Source organism: Macrotis lagotis, chromosome 1 (assembly GCF_037893015.1).
Source record: "Macrotis lagotis isolate mMagLag1 chromosome 1, bilby.v1.9.chrom.fasta, whole genome shotgun sequence".
NCBI lineage: Eukaryota > Metazoa > Chordata > Mammalia > Peramelemorphia > Peramelidae > Macrotis > Macrotis lagotis.
The window spans coordinates 296,491,404-296,511,491 of NC_133658.1; the positions used below are offsets into that span (position 1 = coordinate 296,491,404).

The window sequence follows — 20,088 nt, forward strand, 5'->3', positions numbered from 1 at the left end:
TTACCTTACCAGGGTTATGAGATAGAAACTTTAAAGCATTATATATAAATGTGAGTTCTTATTACTCGGGTGGATATGTGTGTGTGTGTTTATATTTATAGTTTTATATTTATATATTTTTTTAATAGTTGGGACACCTGAATAATAATTCACCTCTGCTAATTAGTATCCATGTAACTTTAGTTCCCTGGACATTAGTTTTCCCATCTGTAGAATGAGGAAGTTGAATTAATTGATCTCAAAGATCCATTCCAAAGATCTCTAGAAATTCTTTGGTGATCCAGGATATCTATTGTTCTTCCCATCACAAAATTTTCATTACCAATCTCATGCAATTGAAGCTGTTTGCTGTCTTCTTCACACAGGTGAAAGGATACTGGGTTATGCTGAGGAGCCCTGCTATCTCTGGTTTGTCATGGAGTTCTGTGAAGGGGGAGATCTGAATCAGTATGTGCTGTCCCGTCGGCCAGACCCAGCCACCAACCGAAGCTTCATGCTGCAGCTCACCAGTGCCATCGCCTTCCTACACAAAAACCACATCGTGCACAGGGACCTCAAGCCCGACAACATCCTAATCACTGAGAGATCTGGGGTCCCTGTCCTTAAGGTTGCTGACTTTGGACTCAGCAAAGTCTGCGCTGGGCTAGCACCTCGAGGGAAAGAGGGTGGTCAGGACAACAAAAATGTGAATGTGAATAAATACTGGTTGTCCTCAGCCTGTGGTTCTGACTTCTACATGGCTCCAGAGGTCTGGGAGGGGCACTACACGGCCAAGGCGGACATCTTTGCCCTAGGCATTATTATTTGGGCCATGATAGAGCGGATCACGTTCATTGACTCCGAGACCAAGAAGGAACTGCTGGGGACCTACATCAAACAGGGGACAGAAATTGTACCCGTAGGGGAAGCGCTGCTAGAGAACCCAAAGATGGAGTTGCACATCCCCCAGAAACGCAGGACTTCCATGTCTGAGGGGATCAAGCAGCTCTTGAAAGATATGTTAGCTGCTAACCCACAAGACCGACCCGATGCCTTTGAGCTTGAAACAAGAATGGACCAAGTCACATGTGCTGCTTAAAATTCAGGGCAAAGCATCCCGGGCGTTTTAAAACTGGGTGAGTATTTGGTTGGATCTGAGTTATTTTTCTCCCCACAGAAGTCTGTGAAAAATCAAGGGGTATCCTGATTAAGAGCATATAATTAATGAAATGGAAGGATCCCTGGATTTTTAATAAGGAAACCTAGATTTGAATCCTAGCTCTGATAATAATAGTTGTTTGGCCTTGGGAAAATCATTTAATCTCTGAACTCCCAATTTCTCATCTCCAAAATGGAAATGTGGTCACTTATACTTACTACCTCATAAAGCTTTTGGAAAGATCAATTGAGATAATGTGTATTAAAAGTATTATGTACACTGAAAGGAGGAACTATATTAATATAGCTATTGCTTGTCTTCTTTTATGTTGTCAAAACTTAATCCCAAGGGACCCTAGACATAATACACACTAATTCCTTTACATATGACTGGATTATTGCCCTGAGAGAGGAAGTTACTTGCCTAAAGTATAATAAAGGTAAGCAACAGCAAAGTGAGGGTATGAACCCAATCCTCCTTACCTAAATCAGTGCTTTTAATTTGAACTGTAAATGATTTTTGTGAGTATAAATTGTGCCTTCTTAGGATAAGGGATTGATCATAAGGTACTTACTGAGTTTCCAGTATGAATGGAATATTCATCAGACCTCTAGCCATTTGTGATTGACTGAAGGATTTGAAAACAGATTGAAGGCTTTAGTCCTGTATGCTGGTGGCTAGATGTATCCTAAAGCTATCTCTGAACTTTGGAGGAAAAACAAACCCATTTCCTATTGGAATCAAGAACCCATAAGAAGGTGGAGGGTAGTCCAGGCCAGAGAAACTCTAATTGAGATTAATAAATTGTGATGAATTAACCAGAGCTGCTTTTAGTCCAGTTATCAACCCAGAGCTCTATGATTTTTTTCTATATGTAGCTTTTAAAATATATTCTGATATAACACAACCAAAAATTCATGAGCTGTCTCTTTTCTTTAGGATATTGTACTATTTTTAATCAATGGAGAAACTTTAGTAGACAACCTGCAACTGTACCCTCTTGCTTCAGGGGGATGACTAGGCCTCAAATACAGTAGGCTCAGTTCTGGAATGATGTAGTCACTAGCAATGATTGACTTAAAGACTCCCATTTTTACCTTTCCTTTTTCTTCCCTCTTTTCCTTGCCCCAGCACTTTGCAAGGAGCCATTTATCAGTTAAGGTACCATAGCACTACAGTCTCTTTGTTATGGCACAGTTATTTTACATACTGAGTCATGAAGGACTGCTTATTCAAATACCTTTATTGGTTGAGTTTAGGGATACAGTTCTGGAAACAAAAAGGCCAAATGGAGGTCCTTATTGACCAGGGTTCTTTTCACATTCTGTCTTATCTTTTTCACCTTCTGAGGCTTATTTGAACAGTCCTTTAAAGAAGGATCCCCATATTCCATAGGGCTGTCATTAGAGTATCTAACCTAAAATGTAGGCCTATAAATCAGCTTCTGTCACACAGGGGAAAGAGTACTGGTTTAGGGCTCTATTATTTAATATCTCTGTGATCCTAGGCATGATATTTTTTCTCAATGAGCCTGAATTTTTTAATCTGGAAAATGATGACACTTGACTAAATGATTGCTAAGGTTCTTTCTAGCTCTATGTCCCATGATCTTTTGTCCACACAGAGTTTCACAGTTACATAGTGCTTTTATTCACACAGTGATATATGTTCTCCCTGTTTTACAGAATAAGGAAACTAAGGTCCAGCCTAGATGGGGACACTAAGGTTAGGTGGCTAGGTAATGGGTAGCAGCTAGAATTAAATTTGCATCATCTGTCTCCTCTGCCCTCCTGAGTTGAGGATATGGAAAGAAGGGTAAAATCAATGATTTTATCCTTGGAGACTGTTCTGTCCAATCCATTGATTTCCACTTCATGACCTGGGATTCCCAAAGGGATTTGAGAGATTTTCAAAGAGGAAATGAATTTACCTTGTATTTTGGCTTTAAAAGATGGGTGGAATACAAAAGTTGAAGAGGGACAGTAAGGAGGGAGCTTAGGGAGTGGCACAAAGTTTAGAAAGCAAGGGTACAAAGATGGTAAAAGTAGAGTTTGACAAAATCTTATAATAAATGAGAAGCAGGGAAAGAATAGAAAGTTAAGGTAGACAGGTTGGTAGGTCAGTCAGTGTGTGACTAAGGATTCAAACATCCCAACCCATAGGGAGCCATTAAAGTGATTTAAAGAGTAGTGATGTGATCAGACTTATGCATAAGGAAGATAGGTTTATGTGTGTAGGAAGGATTGAAAAAAAAGGGCAGGGAAAATAGCGGTGGGAAGACCCAATAATGGAAATGAGGACCTGAATTCTTGTGGTGGTAGAGAAAATGGGAGGAGATTGATTACAGAGTTATTACAAGAAGTACAAAGAGCCTTCTCTGAACAAATGAAGCTGAACATAGGTCTTATACTTCCACAGCAGTATGATAAAAGAGGTCTGCAGTGCATCCAACTGGGATGAATTAAAGATCACAGGGATCATAATTTGGTTGTTTAGTAAAAGAGAATTAGAAAACATAGCAGTGGTTTTTTTGTTTGTTTTTGCTTTTAAAAATAAAAGCTCAACCCAGTATTGATACAAGTTGTTTACCTCAAGTAGAAACACCTAACTTTTCTTCTATACCTCCCCATCTCATTTAAATAAGAGCAGACCTTGCTTCTGAGTTAAAGTATTACTGATTCACTTCACCTTTAAGAACAAAAACTCCAGTCTCAAACCATCACTCTGTTCCAAAACATCTATTTTTGCACATTACTCAATACTAGGCAGCAGAGTACTTGTTCTTTTATTTGTTTGCCTCAGCTACTTCAGTTGTCCTGCTATGTCTTGATTCCAAATTTGAAACCAACTAGGATGATGTTCGAGGGATCACTGGCCCAACAAGCCTGAGAGAGAAGGGTGTGTATTGGGGGAGGGGGGCAGTCTGCATTCACAGCTGAAGCAGATGTCTGTAAACAAAACAGTGTAACCAGGGCCTCCTTGAGCCAAAGCCCTGGTGTGTGACGTCTGACTGAGCCCGAAGAGTCCTGAGCATTCTGAGCCAAGTGCTGCTGTAAGTGTTAGGGAGGCAGCAGCAGAACAGGCCCAGGTTGAAATGCTTGGATAAGAGGGACTATAGATAGTTAGACCTAGGAGGAGCTGGACCTTGGCAAGTAGTCTGAGACAAGAAGAAAAGATCTGTGCATCTCCAGCCAGGACAGAAGGGAAATGAGGTTAGACTTGAATGGTTGCCATGTAAGAGTGAGGCCACCACAAAAGGGAGCAGGAACAGTGAAGAATATCCTGGAATGGCAGTGAGGGGCCTTGAGGGCCAGGCCCTGCTGCTGACTTGTGCAGAGGCTAGCTATAGCTCTTCACCATTATATAATGTTCTACTTTAGCCTTTACAGCGCACCTCATTTGAGCTTCACAATTCTAAGGCATGGCAAATAATCATCATTAATGATAGTAATTATATGTTTGTTGAGTACTTTCAGATGGCTAGATGCTTTGTTTGAATCAGTTATGTAAGATATGAAGTGAAAGAATGGTACCCATTTCACAGATGAAGCTCCAAGGTTTAGGGGGAGCTTAGAAGTTTAACCAGCCTTTCTCCCCCCTCAAGCCAGGGTTCTTTCCAGGCAAAGATCCTACCTTCTACCTTTACTCTTTTTAGGCCTTTTCCTCTCTTGACCTCACTTTTCTTATGTATAAATTAAAGAATGTTGGACTTGATGGCTATGTTGTATCCAGATATAAAATTCTGTAATTCTTAGACCATCACAATAACCATATTATCCCCAGTTTAGATATGATGCCCTGGAAGCTAAGAAAGATTGAGAAACTTGTCTGAGGTCACAGCAAGATAGTGTTAACAGTAGGACTAGGACCCTGATCTTTTCATTTCAAATTCAGTACTTGCATCACTGTGCTGTAACTGCATAGATAAATTACTTTCTTCTGCCCTCAATTTCCTTCTCAGTAAACTAAAAATGAGTGGAATAGTTAATCTGCAAAGTTACTTCCAACTTCAACATTGGGTTCTAAGATGGTTTCTGTCTCTCTTAGACACTGTGACCTCAAGTCTTTTCTACTGCTAATAATCTATGGTTTATGATCTACTAATAGTCAACAGGTTTGTTAACCAGAGGCATTAAAAAATAAGTAGACTTTTTATGAAAGTGATGCTGCCAAAGCACAATTATCAGCTCTTGTGCTTTGTCCTTGTATGTCCTGTAGTCCAGATGGATTTTGCCAAACACAGTAACAAAAGCAGGCATTTTGTGAGAGTGCAGGGCAGGTTAGCCATGTATGTCTGAATCTAGAGGAAGGGAAACTCTGCCTTGACCTCCTAAACAATATGCTTTACATTCACTGAGCCTGCTGTCTGCTTGTTTGCCTGAGCAAATTATCTCACACACACACACACACACACACACACACACACACACCCCTTGCCTGCCCCCCCACATGCGTGAAATGGCTTCCAAGATTACAGATTTCCCAAAAGAGAAGGTGTATATCTAAATTTTATCCTCGTATCCCTGATGAGTGCCACACTTGAAGTCTGCACATAGTAGGCATTTAATTTGCAAATAGGAACAGGTTATGAAATGTATAATTTGTGAAAAGAAATGCATTGACCCACCATATATATATATATCTGAATTTCAATTCTATCAGTAATGTAACTGTCAAGTAGCAAAGTGGAGTAGTTTATATTTTAATTTCCTTTTAAATTGTTTTGTCTCCTGTCTTTGTAATATAGATTTCCTCTGTAGCTGGGTAGTGCACTGGATAGAGCACTGGGCTTGGAATCAGGAAGAATCATCTTCCAAGAGCTCAAATCCAACCTTAGACACTCACTAGTTTGTGACCCTGAGCAAGTCATTTAACCCTGTTGGCCACAATTTCCTCATCTGTAAAATGAGCTGGAGAAGGAAATGGCAAAGCACTTCAGTAACTTTGGCCAGAAAATCCCAAATTGGGTCATGAAGGTCAGACATGACTAAATAACATTTACAGTGGTTAGAGCTTGGTGGGCTGAAGTCACTGATAGTGAACTTGAAACCTGTATATTTTTTAAATGTTTAAAAAAAATCTTCATTTTTATAGCATCTTCATTTCTAAATATATCCCTTCTAACAAAGAATAAAAGAGCAAAAACACTTTACCAAAACTGACTCATTTTGTATCTGATAGTGTATGTAAAACTCCATACCCATAATCCTCTACCTCTGCCAAGATTTAGAAGCAGCAGCATGGTACATGGGCAGATTTGGAAACCAAGGGTCTTCTTCTAAGTCCTTAGTCTGCTACTTATTATTTGTATAAACTTGAGCAAATCATTGGATGTTTCTTGATCTCCTCTGTAAAGTGAGAAGGTTGTATTAGGTGCCCTTTAAAAGTTTCTTCTAGTTCTAGTCCTATTTTGCAGAGACATGGGCTGCTTTGTGAGGTAGTGAGTTAAATTGCTAAAAGTATTCAAAACCCTGAGCTGAACACTTGTGGGATGAAGTGAAGGGACTGATTCTACAAGGTGATAGTTTGTACTAGATTATACTTTTCTTGAATCTTTGATTATTTTTGCCTGTGATCTATGTAAATGCAAGTTAATGCATCTTCTTCTCTCCCCTACAGATATAGGAGGATTATGAATATGTAGATAATACATATACTATCAAGTTTCAGTTGCTATATTAGTTTTGTTGAACTGCTTTTGTAGTCCTTTTAAAAAAAATCCTATATGTGATCTTGGGCAAGCCACTTAACCCCATTGCCTTGCAAAAAAAAAAAAACACCTAAAAAAAACAAAAAAAAATCCTATATGATATGACATGCTGAACGGGTAAAGGAGAGAAATATATTTGAAAATGAAGTTGATATCAACAGTACTAATAAAGTTCTCTTGTGGGGCAGTTGGGTGGCACAGTAGACAGAGCATCATCCTTAGTGTCAGGAGGACCTGAATTCAAATCCAGTCTCAGACACTTAATATTATCAGTCACTTAACCCCATTGCCTTGCAAAAGCCAAAAGAAAAAAGTTCTTTTTTTAAGTACTAATGAACCATGAAGTAGCCAAAAGGTGGGAGATGTATATACCCCATGATAGAAGACTGATCCAAGACAGCTCCAAGATCCTTTGCATTAATGAATTACTGTAATAGCTGTGTGTGTGTTTGTGTATGTGTGTGTACCTTTTGTGAGTTTCAGGGGGAGGGGAAAAAATACATTTACATCACTATGGTTTACAAAGTTCTTTCTTCATAGCATCCCTGTGAGACAGAGTAAAATAAGTATTGCTATTTCCTGTCATAGATGAAGAAATAGATCCCTCAAATTATGTTATACCCACGGTCCTGTATTTCCTATTGAATATGGACTTTTTCTCCTGGAAAATGAGACAGCAATAAATTCTACCTTAAAGCATTAGGTGCCATTGAACATGCCAGAATCTTGGAGCCCTTTTTCCTTTCTAGGGTAAGAATGTTATTTTCAAAGGCCCTGCCTGGCATCGGGGAGCTCCCGAGTGGCCTGTGTTTGGCCTCTACCGTTGCCATCTGTGATCACTCGTGCTGTGCTAATGTGATGCTGTTGAGTTATGTAACAGGAGCAGTGCCCTCTGGGGAAAATCCACACTGTGCTGCTCTATGGAATAGTAAATGCAGGACAATCAAAAGCAAGAGGGGACAGTTCTACCCTGCAGCTATTTACTTAAAATTCCAATTGCCTCCTCATATTTCTCCTGAGCACACTGGGTCACAGTGAAAACTCAGACCCAGTCTGGACACCAGTGTTCAAGTTTTTTCCAGCCTTTCATTAATAGTGGGATCTTGGGCACATCACTTTTTTTCTCTAGGCTGCTGTTTCTTCCTTTGTAAAATTAAAGGGTTAGATGACTTCCAAGGTCTGGTCCTGCTTTTAAGACTGATCCTTAGGATTAGTTGAATATAATACAGTCTTTCCAACTTTGATACTCAGTGTCCTATAATTTGTACCTTTGCTCCATTTAACCTGGGTATTATTTTTTTTTTTCAGAGAAACCAAGAGGGTAGGAGGAAATAGGTAAAAAGTCTTTGGGGGTCCTCCTGCCTCCCCAATTAGCTGTCTTTTCTTTCTTGCTGGCATTCTTGCCCACCCCTCATTTTTTGTCCCATTTTGCCTGAAGCATGAAACTATAATGGTACATTAGCAGGTAGTAAGGTTTATATTGGGGGGGCCGTAGACTCCAAAGTACCAGAGTCCCCTTTTAAATTAAATTATGTAGGTGCATACATGATTCCTTAACCACATAGCTGTTGTGAGATTTTGAAACTGTTCTTGTAAATGCTTGTTGGATTGGCCTGCTACCCTGGAGCATGGGCACCAGCAGATTAGAGAATCCTAGAAGGTCTGTACCAGAAAGGGACTGTCTAGTCTAATTCCAGAGACCCAAAGAAGGAATGTGTTCAGAGGGTTTTCTCCTAGAATAACAAAGAACAAAAGACTAAAGCATGGGCATTTCTAGGTTTGTCCATCAAGTATTCTCTCTGCATTGTACCAGATGCACTCAGCTGCTGTATGCATGTTGAGCTCCTGGTCCTAATGATGACGTGTTCAAGTCCCAATGACAGTTCTGTAGTTCACATACCTTTTTTCTATATACTCACCGGTTCTCTTTCAACTCCCTGGTGGTTTTATCTGGTAACATTACATAATCAAAAGAAGAGGCCCTTACATCATTTCTAGCATTCAGTCAAGGCAAGTCTTAAAACTGCCAACAATGTTTAAAATAAATCAATACCATAAACTACTGTGATGAATTTCCTGACTTTAAAGGAATTTCCATTTCAGTTAGAGGTGCCAGGGGAAAGCTATAACTCAACAAGCATTATACAAAGATCAGATTTTCTATTTTATTTCTTTGGAAGAGAAAAGTATTAACCAGAGACTGACAAGAATTGAGAAACAGCCACCCAAATGCTACAAACCACAGAGAAAGATATGCAATATTCTTTTTAAAATATCTTTTATGGTACAGTATGAGTTGGTTGAAGTTCATTTAATAACCATATATGAAGTATCCACTATGTGTTACTCAAGGAAATGCTTCAACAGATCTCTAATCTCTTCCTTCCAGTGGGTCCAGATTATAACCCATCCAGGCCTTCTCACTATGACAGTCTTGGTGATGACCTGCCATACATGCTTCACAGGGAAACTGCTTGGTGTGATAGATAACTTTCTTTAGACCATAGGGTTATCTATAGCTCTAGAGCTGAAAGAGCCCTTAGAAGTCTAATTCCCTTGACATTTCAAGAAAAACTATGGAGCTACCATGCAGCCCACCTTCTTCTATGATGATACATCTTTCCAGGGACAATTTTTTATTCCACTTCTTCCCCATTTTTGTTGATAATGTGCTACAGTCAATGCACCTTTCACACTTACCTGTGGGTAAGCCAAGCTTCAGTCCTTTGAAAATTGAAGTAGGTCATGATTCTAAACCATTCATCATCAGCAGCAATTAAATATTTCATTAGAAACTTGACACTTTTCTATAACATTTTACAAAGAGCTTTCCTTTTACAAAGAGCAGATTTACAGTCTGCTTTTAGCTCCATTTCTTAGATCAGGAAACTGAGGATCAAAGAGTTGTTAAGTGTCTTGGACAAAGTCACACAGAGTAAGTTACAAAGCTGAGCCTTAACCCTAAACCTTGACCAGGACTTTTAAGAAACTCACAGTCTTGTGGGGATGGTAACCATGCAGTAACTATAAGGCAGAGGAGATGGTTATATAATAATGAACACAAAAGGCTATTAGATCTGAGAGAAGAAAGATGATTTCTTGACTGGTTTGGGGATAGGAAGAAGATAAGGGGTGATTTTCCTGGAGGAGATAGAATTTAAGCAGAGTTTTGTGATGAATTTTTCAACTGAGAGAGGATTACTGTCTGAATGTAATAAGTGATTGAAGCAAAAGTACTGGAGCCAGAAAAATTGATTTTATTTACGAAAGATGACCAGTCACCCAATTTTGCCAAAGCAAAGTATGGTGGAAAATGCTGTGAAGTGAAGCTAATTGTATAAATGCTATCTCTGAATTCCAAAATCCTTCAGCATCATACGTATTTTTGAGGATAGGGACTTGGGCATTCATTTTCTGCATAAATGAAAACGTCACATGGATGGGTTGATTTTTTTTTTCCCCCTCACTTTGTATCTCTTGCATTTATTTGGAAAATGGTAAATCAACCAGGCCTCCAATTTTTCCTATATTTGCATCTAGATGATGTTCTTAACATGTCTAGGACATGTCCTGGGAGGCGAGTCCAAGTCTGTGAATGGGTGTGTAGGACTTGGAGATTTTGGCAGAGTATATCAACATCTTACCAGAAAAATTCAACCTTGTACCAGGAAGAAAAAAAAAGCAGTGGTCACAAGTGAAGAAGTCTTTGTTGTTAGTAACCAGTTGGGGTGACTGGTTCTAATGAGCCATGGTTAATGTTAAACAGTCAGCGGTTCTGAATGTTGAAGACTATAAATAAGCCACACCCCAAACTAGCAACTAACTGACTTTTTTTTCCCTTTCAGGAACTAGGCCTACTCTGAACTGAAATTAAGGGAAAAAATTTACTTTGAAAATAATAAACAAAATGAACTAAAATTTGATGTGGCTACTTGCACATGTCATAAATATTCCATTCTAGGCAGCTAGTTGGCACAGTGGATAGAGCACCAGCCCAGGAATCAGAAAGACCTGAGTTCAAATCCAGTCCCGGACACTTAATAATTACCTAGCCCTGTGGCTTTGGGCAAGTCACTTAATCCCATTACTTTAAGTAAATAAAAAATAAAAAAAAATACTCCATTCCCTTGAAAATCATAAACCTCTTTTGTGATCCTTGTTTTCTTCATTTGTAAAATGAAGCTGAAAATTGAACTAGCTGATGTTGAAGGCTTTCTTTTGACTCTACAACCAGTATCCCATGAATGTAACCTAACTTTAGCCCTGGTTAACACTGTTAAGTTTGGATAATTTGATCAGGGCTAGAAAAACTGGAATTAGAAAGTTTGTCCAAAGCTTTGCAAGAGTTTTGCTGTCCCAATTTCACAGGAACTCTTGGGAGTAGATTTTTCTCTTTGTCAGTGGAGATACTCATGCTTAGGGAAGTGGTTGAGCTGAATTTATCCAGTTTTAGAGGCAGAACCAGGCTCCCCTGATTTCTAGTTTACAGCTCTTTTCACTGCACCAAATCCTTAACCAGTACTGCCCACAGCTGTCCAACCTTGACCAACCCTATGATTCACTCTTACTCAAGGTCTGTGGCCTCTTGCTCTGTAACACGAAACCTTTTCCCAGGCCAGGCTGGTCTGTTTACTACCCCCTTTACTTTTTTGCTTTCTTCCCCAGCTAGACTCTACTTAACAGTTAACCTTCTTAGTCCAGGTCATAACCCAACTCCCTTCACCTCCTTTAAGAAATCTTTCCAAGCCCATAATGGAGTTAAAGCTAAGGGTTTCTGCCTCCCAGTCCAGGTTGGGCAAGTCATGCTTAATAGTGGCCCTTTCTCCTCATTATTTTCTCCCTTGGTACATTAGCCATCACCAAAGTCTGTAAAACAGGTGTGTTTGCCTATGATGAGACAGCATATGGCCCTTAGAGGCACTGAGACCTCCTCTCTTGCCTCCAGTGCATCTAAAGAGGATGAGGAAAGAGGAGGGAAAACAATTTGACTTTCCTCAACAGATGCCCCTTGCCCTAGGGAGACTATTTTCTATACAGTAATAATACTTTGAGATTCTCTGATGAAAGGAGCTGGAATAATACAAAGGTCTTCAACCATGAACTCTTGATTCCCTGTTATTTTGCTAAAGTAGGAATCAATTGTTCTTATTTTGAGGGAGAAGAGAAGAGAAGAGAAGCTTGTGGTGAAGAGGTCTGGGAGGAGAGCCAGAACCAGTACTGACTTCACCAAATGTTGGGAGGGAGGGGTTTCCTCTTAGCCATCATTCCCATGCCTTCTTAAATAATCTATTATGAAAGGCAGCAGTTTTTTTGATTTTAGAATCCTAAAATTATAGATTGTTAGAGCTAGAAGGTATTTCAAAATGTCAGATATTAGGACTAGAAGGAAAATAAAAAGTAAAAAGTTCAGTCCTGTAGTTGAATGCCTTCAAAGATGATAATAGTTCGTATATATATTTTTTGACATTTTCAGTTTTTAAAGCAGTTTACATGCATTTGTTCCTAATATCTTTGTGATGTAGGTTAAGTCATAAATAATCTCATTTTCCAGATTTAGGGGAAGTGCCTTCCTAAGCTAATGAGTAATAGATTCAAGGTTGAACTCAGGTTTTTTTGACTCCCAGTTCATTAATTTATTATTCTTCTGCCATAATGAGTCTTCTGGGAAGAAAGTTGGTCCTCAACTCATAAATCCCCATATTAGTCTCTTTAATTCTCCAATGTTAAGGGTAGGCCAACATTGTGTGTCTCCATACTTCCCTTGTGACCACCATCCTCCCCTCATCCATTTAGATAAATTCAAGTCCAACTTTTATATTCTTTGCTTGATAGATAGGACTTATACTTCAGTGTTTGCTGTTGCTATTCTTTGTAAACAGTTTGCCTTTAAATGATAGGTGATCATGATGGCATTTCTGCATAGGCACTTCACTATAATTTTATCTTTCAAGACCATATCAACCTTCTTGTAAAGATGGGAATGAGCTGAAAATGAGCAATGTAGTGTCCTGCCACATGGACAGGGCTTAGGAGCAGGCTCTGGTTCTGTCAGAATGATACTTCTGTCATTCTTCTTTTATACTTTCATGTAATAATTTGGAGCTATGATTGCTTACTGTTTAAAAAAAATCTCCTTTAAAGCCACTTTTATTGCAAATTGTGGGATGCTATTTATAATTCATGCCAGCCAAAGAAATAGGTTAGAGGAGAAGAAGCCTGCCTGTATTTAAGTGAGATACTAGCAAGTCCTCTATATAGTTGCCTTTATGCTCTTAATGGCCATAAGTTTCAGAATGGTAGAGCTGATCAGGATCTAAGAACATAAAATGTTGAGTCTAGGATGTCAGAATGACCATTAGAGATAATCTGTCTAGCCAACTCTTCCAAAGCAGGTAAATGAGCCCCCAGCCAAAGCAATAGTAGAACTCAGCTCTCCTATCCCCTAGTTTTTAGAATTCTTTTTTTTCTTAATTTTTTTTTAAGAAACAAAAATCTATTCTCTTTCTTACCAGTTCACTTATCCCACCCCTAGTTGAAAAAAAGAAAAACAACTTGTAACATCTGCATAGTCAAGCAAAACAAATTCTTGCCATGGCCAAATTTAATATACAGTTTATATTTTGAATCCTTCACACCTCTATCCAGTGGTGAGTGTGAGGCCTTTGGAATCAGGAGTAGTCATTATATCTATCAGAGTTTTAAGTTATTTTAAGTTCCAAGTTGTTTGTCTTTACATTGTTGTTTAAAGTTATTATCTTTACATTGTTGTATAAATTGTTCTACTGGTTCTGCTCATTTTTCTCCAAATCAGTTCTTACCAACTTCCCCTTCATCATTTCTTAAAGCACAATTAATATTCCATTACACTCATTTGCTAGTAATGAGTACCTTCTTATTCCTTTGCTACTATGCGACGCACGCGCACACACACACACACACACACACACACACACACACCCCTTCAAAAATAACTTTTGCACATAAGAACTGTTTCCCACTTTGGGGTATAAACTTGGAAGTAATATCATTGAATCAAAGGGTTTAGTAATTTGGTAAAGGGCATGGTTCCAAACTGCTTTCCAGATTGGCTAAACCAGTTCACCATTCCTATCACCAGTTCTGGAATGAACTTGTTTCCCTACCACCTCTCCAACATTTGTCATTTTCTGCTTTTATCAACTTTGCCAATCTGATGAGTATTACTGTAATTTGCATTTCTCTTAGCTATAATTTACTTTTTTAATAGAGAAACAGTACAGAAATTTTTCCCTGCTTCTTAATTTTACCTACCTTGGTTTTGTGTATACAAGATTCAGAATTGTTTGTTATACCTTTTGTACCATCTTCTTATCTTTGTATAGGTAAGAATTCTTCCCCTTATCTTAGAAAAGTTTTCTATCTTTCATCTAGAATTTGCTATAACATTTGCAGCATGGTATTGTAGAGAGAGTACACTGTATTTGAATTTGGAAGACCTGAATTTGAAACTGGTCTCTGCCACATAGGATTTGGAACAGACCATTTTGCTTTTGGAGTCTCAGTTACCTCATCTGTAAAAGGGTCATGTATTGTAAGGGACAATGTAAATAATATGTAAGAATTAAGTTTGTATTTAAAGGAACAGCTTTATTGGCAGCACATTTCCTAGATTTGTTTGTAGATTGTTTGAGGATCTGAGCTCCAATCTCAGTCCTCAAATTTAATTCTTTTAAAATCTTTAGTAGTAAGTCACTTCTAAATTTCAGGTTTTTTAATGTGTAAAGTAAAGGATTTGGATTATATAATCTTCAGGGTCCCTTTCAGCTCTAAATCCATGATATATTCTTTGTAGGCTAAAATCATTCAGTTCTCCTGATACTATCAGGTTCTTTTGATAGTTCATTAGATCCCATTTTGAAGAAACCAAGAGGCAAAACGGGAAATATCCCCTGTTGCAAGCCAGTTTCTAGTATCAATAAACACTAACAGTCTTAGACTACATATAAACTAAAAGGTATGAGTGTGAACATAGCATAGAGATAAATTTCATCTAGGCTATAGTGGGAGAGATGCCTGATTTGAAATCAGGAAAACTTGACTTCAAAAACTTGCTTTAAAAAAAAAACAGATACCTTATTGTCTGATCTTATTTCTTATACTTTTTGTTTCTTCCTTAAGGATATGATTTCTTTCATCACACTCAATTTGGATCAGTGTACAACATGGAAACAAAATAAAGACTGACAGATTGCTTTCCGTGGGGGGGGGGGGGGGAGTAAAATTGGGAGAAAATTGTAAAACTCAAAACTCAAATAAAATCTTTAAAAATTTAAAAAAAATTTAAAAAACCTTTCTTACATGTGTTAAACTGATCAGTTCACTTGCCTCAGTGTATAAATTAGGGATAAAAAGAGCACTTTCTTCAGAGTTGTTACAAAATTTACTGTTGTGATCAGGATTGTTTTATGTCTTAATTTCCCAATAGTTCATGCTCTTCATCAATTGATAAGAGTTTTTCTATGTATAGTGAGTCATTCTGATGAAGGGATAGGGGGCCCAGGCAGGAGCTGGGGCCCTGGAAAGCAAGAGATTGGGGGCGATTTATGTTCCGCATAAATAGTGAAGTAGAGGTTTCACAGGTTCTAGCCAACTCCCAGGCATAATCTGTGGCATCTTCAGTGAACAAAAGATTTAATAATAAGTGACAATCTAGGGTAATATGCTTTTTGTGTAGGATTCTTGAAGACTGAAAGTCGATGAGCACTTTCTTCCTGGAGGAACTGGTATTGTATTAGAAAAGAAAGGAGGAAGAAGAGGATAAATAAAGGCACAAAAGTCATAATCTTGGTATTGAAGAAGCCAGTTGAGCTGGAGTAGGGACTTACATAAGGAACTGGTTTATCTTTGCAGGTTGAGGCCAAATTGTGAAGTGTTCTGAATGCCATGATTGGGAATTCAGGCTTGGTCCATTGAAACAGCATGGTAGAATGGGAATGAGTCCTGGACTTTGGGTCAGGAGTGTTGGGCTTGAATTTCGACTTGGCACTATCTATGTAACTAAGGGCAGATTATCTGAACCCCTTGTACAGATGAGGAAACTGAGGATTGGATAAATTAGTAGTACACACAACCTAGCTCACAGTTAACTTGGAAAGCGCTTGGTTTTACCAAGCACCATATACATGTGAATATAGTTGTGAAAAGTTTTTGAGCAGGTTGGAATAGCATATGGAAAGATGGGTTTTAGAAAAATTAATATTATTCAGTAGAATTCATTGTCAGGATCCAGGATACTAACCAAAACTAGACATCTTTTAATACCCCTTCTCCTGCCCCCTTGCCTTTGTCCCTGGTCCTAATCAACATCTGAGGTTCCCTAATGAATGACAGAAGTCCATAGAGCAGAGTATGGCAACTGGGGTAAGACCCTGAACCAGACAGGACAAAAGAAGTAAAAGACAGGTGGGGGGAGGGACTTTTCTGACCCCAGAATTCTTGGAATAAGAAATAAAACTGAGTAGGGTGAATTTTGAAGGAAGAAATTATGGTGACTAAAAATTGAAGGTTCCATATTAACATGAGGAATTAAATATTTCATGAAAACATGAGGGAAGCTCACAGTCTGGTGAAGATGACATGTAATGAGACAAATGCTAGTTACCTATCATACAATAAAAGATTCCATAATAGAGTACTTATTTAAGTAAGGGTTAAGAAGAAAGTGGCATTAATAGCCAAATCATTAGTAAAGGCTTCACAAAAGGGGTACCATTAAGTTTCATTTACTTCAGAGCCATTACTTTGGTCATTATCCATATTACAGGGTTTTGAAAAGTTACTTTTCCTGTCTGGTATTTCTGTTCATGACATTCAATGTATATTTCTTCTGGCATTTCCACCTCTGTATCTCTTCATCCATAACATGTTCAATTATGTTGCCCATTTTTTTCTTGGCATTTCTCTGGCTATCTTTGAGGAGGATACTGAAGAGTTATGCTCCCCTGTAGCCTCTCACCCTTCTAAGTCTTCAGGAGTTGGCATTTGAGTTGGATTTCCAAAGGATGAACAGGAGTTTAACAAAAACAGAGAAACAACTTTCCCTCTCTGTCCCTTGGTTTCCTTCTCTGTAAATGGAATGTGATCATTTATTTGCATTATCTTCCTTCACAAAAATAATATGAAGATCACAGGAGATCTATGAAGGATAATGTAAAGGTTTATCGTTATTGAGGGGCACTGGGGTATGCTGAGCTTAGTCAGAAGATCTCAATTCAAGTCCTGACTTCATTCAATACCCATTTAATAACTGGGCAAGCCATTTTCCTTGTTTTAGGTCTTGTGAGGAGAGTGCTTTCCAAACTGTAAATTGCTCTATAAATATGAATTGTTCTACTTAATCTTCAGGGGATAGTGGGAAGACATTTTCTAATTCTCATTTGTTTGGCCAGATCAACCTAAGTCTAATCATTTTCCCATGGAACCTCACTAACATATTCTACAGCCCCTTTGCACAGAGAGATCCCAAAGCCCTTCAGCAATTATAGCCAACAAGTTGAAAGGAACTTGGCTGGTTGTTTCCAGCACAAAAAGCACCTGCGGGTGCTCACTGCCCTGCTGTGACCTGGTCTCTCTTCACTCTCTATAGGCATAAGTTTGTTAGTTTGTTTTTCTCCCCAAAGACCATGAGCTGCCTGGTCACCTTTAGCCCCTTGGCTAGGAATAGTATTGGGATGTCTGTCTAGTGGCATTGGGCCCCAAAGGCCTTCATCTCTGAGGCACCTTCAATAAGATCACAGCCTTTTCCCCTGAGCCAATTCTTTGCTAATTACAGCAGCTGCAGCTGAACCCTTCTTTCTTTCCCTCTAGGGAGCCAATTGAAACTGTCTGCATATCTCATTTCGTGGGCACACTTCCTAAGTTGAGAAAGGGAATTAGTTAAGACCAATTATTGCCATGGCCTCTTCTCTAGCAGTTAATAATAATGCTACCACTACAGGGCTTTGTACCTGTTGTACTTTTAAGATTTAGAAAATACTTTCCTTAGAACATTTCTGTTTACAGATGAGGAATCTGAGGCACAAGGACCAAATATATGCTTACTGCCTTCATCATAGATTTAGAACTGAGAAGGACCTTAAATATATTATCTAGACTGAACCCTGAATTTTATAGGTAAGAAAACTGAGGCCCAAAGAAGTTAGATGACTTGTCTCATCACCTAGCCTCACTGAATTGGGACTCAAACCACACCCAGGGCTTCTGACTCTAGAGGAGAGCTCAGATTCCCTTCATTTCATCATTTCCACTCAAGACCTGTTGACTAAATGTCATCAATTCTTGGAATCAGCCAATTCTTATCTCCTTGTCTTTGGTAGTCCCAAAGTACTGAGGTTAGAAATGTGTTTTGGAATCTTCTAAAAATGGAAAGAGCTTTGGCATTGTTTTGTACAATTTTTATCTTTTTCTGAGATCCAGTGAGGGCAAGGGTGCTTGCCCAAGAGACATCCAGTAATTGGTAGAGCCAGGATTAGTCCTCAAGTCACTTGACTTCCTTTGCAACACTCCTATCATTCTACTTTGCCACATTGATTTGACAATCTCAGATTGGGGTCACTGGCTTTTGTTCTCCCAGGTGTGAGGCAAGATCCCAGTGGTTACTTTTTTCCTCCTTAACTAAGGTGACATTCCTGGACCTATATTGTAATAGAGGAAATAACCTGATTCCATCAAATGAGACCATAGGTTGACTCATTCTAGCTATATAATAGAAGTGGGATGATATTCATACTCCTCTGGAGGTCAGAGTGCTTCAGTCCACAGAAAGGAGTTAGTTTGATTAACTGATGACGTTCATCACTTTCTGTGGTTATCATTTGTCCTATTTTTTCTAAGTGTTCTCTGGCTGCCAATTTTAATAAATAAGTCTTTCCTTTTAAAGTAGAATGTATATTACATTCACAAACTGAGCCAGGCAATTGTCACCTTAAGCAGCTCTCATTCCATTCATCAGCCAGAGTAGTGTTCAACTATGTGGCCATTTTTAGATGGTGGAGTCATGAAAGAGGTTACAGAGATTTCATTAACTGGTCAAGGATCCTCCATGAAGATTAAGATGCTATCTCGGTCATCTACTTCCTAAGCTGCTGTTAGTTTGTTGTTCCTAACTATAATAGGTCCCATCTTAGAAAAGTTAGGAACTCAAGCCACTTTGAACTGAATCTTTGAAGTTCAAGGGACCATGATTTGATAGGCTCCTCTGGAATGGCACCTCACCCTAGCTATCCTCTCCAGCATTGAATTTATCTTCTCTCAATCTTCTCTTCCCCACCCCCACCCCTAGTATCTCCACACATGCATCCTTTTATGATATGGTTCAGACATCTTCTTTTGCATGATGCCCTTCCTTAGTCTTCCAGTTGATAGTGCCCTTCCCAGACTAACTCGTATTTAACAATCTTTATATATTTATAGTTATATATATGTATACATATGTATATATGGCTTGTATTCACATTCTATTTATGTTGTATAGATTTTTATGCGTATTTGTCTTCATTAGTGTAAATTTGTGAATCCTTGGTATTTACCATAGTGCCTTACCAGGTGCTTGGTAAATGCTTAATTGATTATAGATGCAAGATAGTTGGGGAACCCAGAAAAATCTCATGTAGGATGAGGAAGATAATATGAAGTGGGAGAGTAATGGGGCTGAAAGAGTTGAAGCCAGGTTGTGAAGGACTTTAAAAGCTAAATAAAGGAATTTATATTTTATCCAAAAAAAACCCAAAGAGTCACTGGAATCACTTGAGTAGAGAAAGTATATAGTCAGATTTTTTTTTAGGGTTTTTTTTTTTTGCAAGGCAAATGGGGTTAAGTGGCTTGCCCAAGGCCACACAGCTAGGTAATTATTATTAAGTGTCTGAGGCCGGGTTTGAACCCAGGTACTCCTGACTCCAGGGCTGATGCTCTATCCACTGCTCCACACAGCACCCCATAGTCATATTTTTAAGGAAAATTTCTTCTGCAGCAGCATGGAGTAAAGAGAGACTTTTGGCAAGAAGATTAATCACCTCAGTCTGTCTCCACTCTATGTTGTTGCCAAAGTGAGGAAGGTGTTACAATAATCTGTATAACAAGGACCAGGGGAGGCTAGGTGGTGCAGTGGATAGAGCACTGGCCCTGGAGTCAGGAGTACCTGGGTTCAAACCCGGTCTCAGACACTTAATAATAATTACCTAGCTGTGTGGCCTTGGGCAAGCCA

General features: G+C 38.8%; 1 protein-coding gene across 3 annotated transcripts in view; it reads left to right on the forward strand.

Annotated features, from left to right (window-relative positions):
* Nucleotides 1-20,088, forward strand: part of STK35 (serine/threonine kinase 35) — a 45,064-nt gene that overhangs the window by 18,160 nt on the left and 6,816 nt on the right. For all 3 annotated transcript variants that reach the window (XM_074211178.1, XM_074211176.1, XM_074211177.1), the window contains exon 3: nt 366-1,115. In XM_074211178.1, coding sequence (XP_074067279.1) covers nt 366-1,078 — 713 coding nt within the window. In that variant the 3' untranslated portion in view covers nt 1,079-1,115. The remainder of the gene's footprint in view (nt 1-365; nt 1,116-20,088) is intronic.